This window comes from Diachasma alloeum, unplaced genomic scaffold (assembly GCF_001412515.2).
Source record: "Diachasma alloeum isolate Michigan unplaced genomic scaffold, Dall2.0 Dall_scaffold_00944, whole genome shotgun sequence".
Taxonomy (NCBI): domain Eukaryota; kingdom Metazoa; phylum Arthropoda; class Insecta; order Hymenoptera; family Braconidae; genus Diachasma; species Diachasma alloeum.
Window position 1 is genome coordinate 59,763 of NW_021681061.1, and position 2,186 is coordinate 61,948.

Here is a 2,186-nt window from a genome sequence, read left to right on the forward strand (position 1 = left end):
TAAAAATATGTCCACTTTTTGATAAGGAACATTTTTTGTTTGAAACATTTTCCCCTATAGCCAACCGTTTCCGCGATATTCCGTTTTAAAAAATTAAATTGTTATAAACAAAGAGACTGCCCACGATTTCGCTCAAACGATCATCATATTCGCAATCAGCGACCTCGAAAACATAGAATCCAGTAATAAAATCTAATAGACATCTCAATGTACACAGAAGTACCCCTAGCGTATGGACTATATGGAGTTCACAGTCGTTATATATAATTTAGCTATTGATGCCTCGATAACCAAAACATAAACAGACAAAATTAATAAAAATATAGTCAGTTATACAGACAACAATGTAGCATCGAATATAATCCGTTCTCATATGGCTAACTGCAGGGTAGAGTTTGCCTGTTTTTTTACATGATGGAATAACCAAAGGAATGCAAATTCAATTTAATGAAATAATTCATAAACCAAACAAGTTATTCTTCCTAAGATCGATTTAATAATTATAATAATGCATTATATCACAATAGAAATCTTCTTAGAGGTATCGAATGTTCATATTTACAATTCGGTCTCCAGGAGATGCAATATCATTTCTCATTTATACATGTGCCCGTAACGTTTCAGTTTTTAATGAAGGAAATGGCAAATTATTTGAGCAACAATTCCCAATCGTAATTATAACCATCGCATGAAGCCTTAGATGAGAGTGATTCATTCGTTGGACCATAGGCCAATGATTGCTATCGATTAAAATCATTATCATCTACAGTTTCTAACTATTGACTGAGCATTTTGAAATCAAGAATACTTATATGAATAATGCAAATAAATAAAAATATTTATAAATTCAGAAACTCTACGTGTTTCAGGACTCCATTGAGCCATAAATAAATGCACTTATTCATGGTAATCGGTTATCACCTAATTAATCACTGATGATCATATGCAATGGATTTGAATCATCAATTAAAATAATTGGATTTTAAAAAACGTCAAATTATCATCCCATTTTCAATGTTCTCATTCCTCCGATTCTCATATTCGATACAGTAACTACATATCGAAGTACACTCTGACAATCCTTCCGGCACGTAAGTAACGTAAGTATCGATGCTCTTGGCGTCCAGTGAATGCAGCGACAACGACATGTACTCACTGTCCGGCTCTAAATATGTCGCAGTCCATCCCGGCAAAACTGCCGGAGACAGTTCGTACATTACCTCATTGTAGTACGACTTTTTTTGCTTCAGCTGCGACTTCGTAACTGCCCTACTTCGTGTTGATAGTTTTTTTACTGCCTGGCACAAAAAAGAAAAACAAAAATTATTTATATGAAAAATATTTTTAAAAACAACATTTCGAGTGTACTTTATTCAATTCTCTGGATGCAACATCCAATGTTTTGCATGATTTGAAATATTCATGAAGGGGTCAATAAGTATAACATATAGGGGCAATATTTTCGCGCTTACCGCAATGGACAATTTTTTTATAAACAACGCGGTTCCATAAACCAAGCAAATCAAAATTATGAATATCCTTCAAAGGTCAGCTAAGACGACTAAGTACAAAATGAATGGTTTTTTATATCAACAAAAATGTTGGAAAAGTTTTTGAAAAATGATAAATTCTCACATTCTTACCTTTAAAATTCGCTTTCCTGACTCAGTAAGCGCTTTCTTGAACATTCTCCTAGTTTATCGATCCTCGGAAGCCCAATGTAATGCTTCTTCCCTATGCACACAAGCTCACATATACTCTCAAAAATCTCTCTTTTGTTTGATAAATATTCGGAAGAAACGAGCTTGCGACATTGATAGTTCCCTCGACCGTTTCGCTGATGAAATCGAACAAGTGGAATTGAATTGACGATTAGAGGGGGGGGGGGGTGAGACGAGTCGATTTTCAGTGAGGGGCGGTTTGGTGTAAGCTCGACGTGCACGCGACTGTGGCTCGCGCCGTAGTGCTGGCTGATGGCGGTAGACTACTCGTATTTATAAACTTATCGGGGGGATGAAATTCCCCTCGCGTATCAGAAGAGCCAAAGTTCTCCCACCATTTGAATGTGCATGTGTTATTTAACGTCCCGCTTTCCCCCAACCATCCCGACTTGTCACTGAGGGTGCAAGGGTGTTAGTGGGAGAAGGTGACGTTCATGAGAGTAGGTGCCCTATATAAATGCCCTT

General features: G+C 36.7%; 1 protein-coding gene across 1 annotated transcript; it reads right to left on the minus strand.

Moving 5' to 3' along the window:
- Nucleotides 1–492: 492 nt before the first annotated feature.
- LOC107045470 lies at nucleotides 493–1,918 on the minus strand. Its single transcript, XM_015267764.1, has 2 exons — nucleotides 1,644–1,918; nucleotides 493–1,298 (listed from the first exon to the last, which is right to left on the minus strand). Exons 1-2 carry the CDS (start codon nucleotides 1,686–1,688, stop codon nucleotides 993–995), a joined length of 351 nt encoding a protein of 116 aa, XP_015123250.1. The 5' UTR covers nucleotides 1,689–1,918; the 3' UTR covers nucleotides 493–992.
- Between the last annotated feature and the right edge of the window lie 268 nt (nucleotides 1,919–2,186).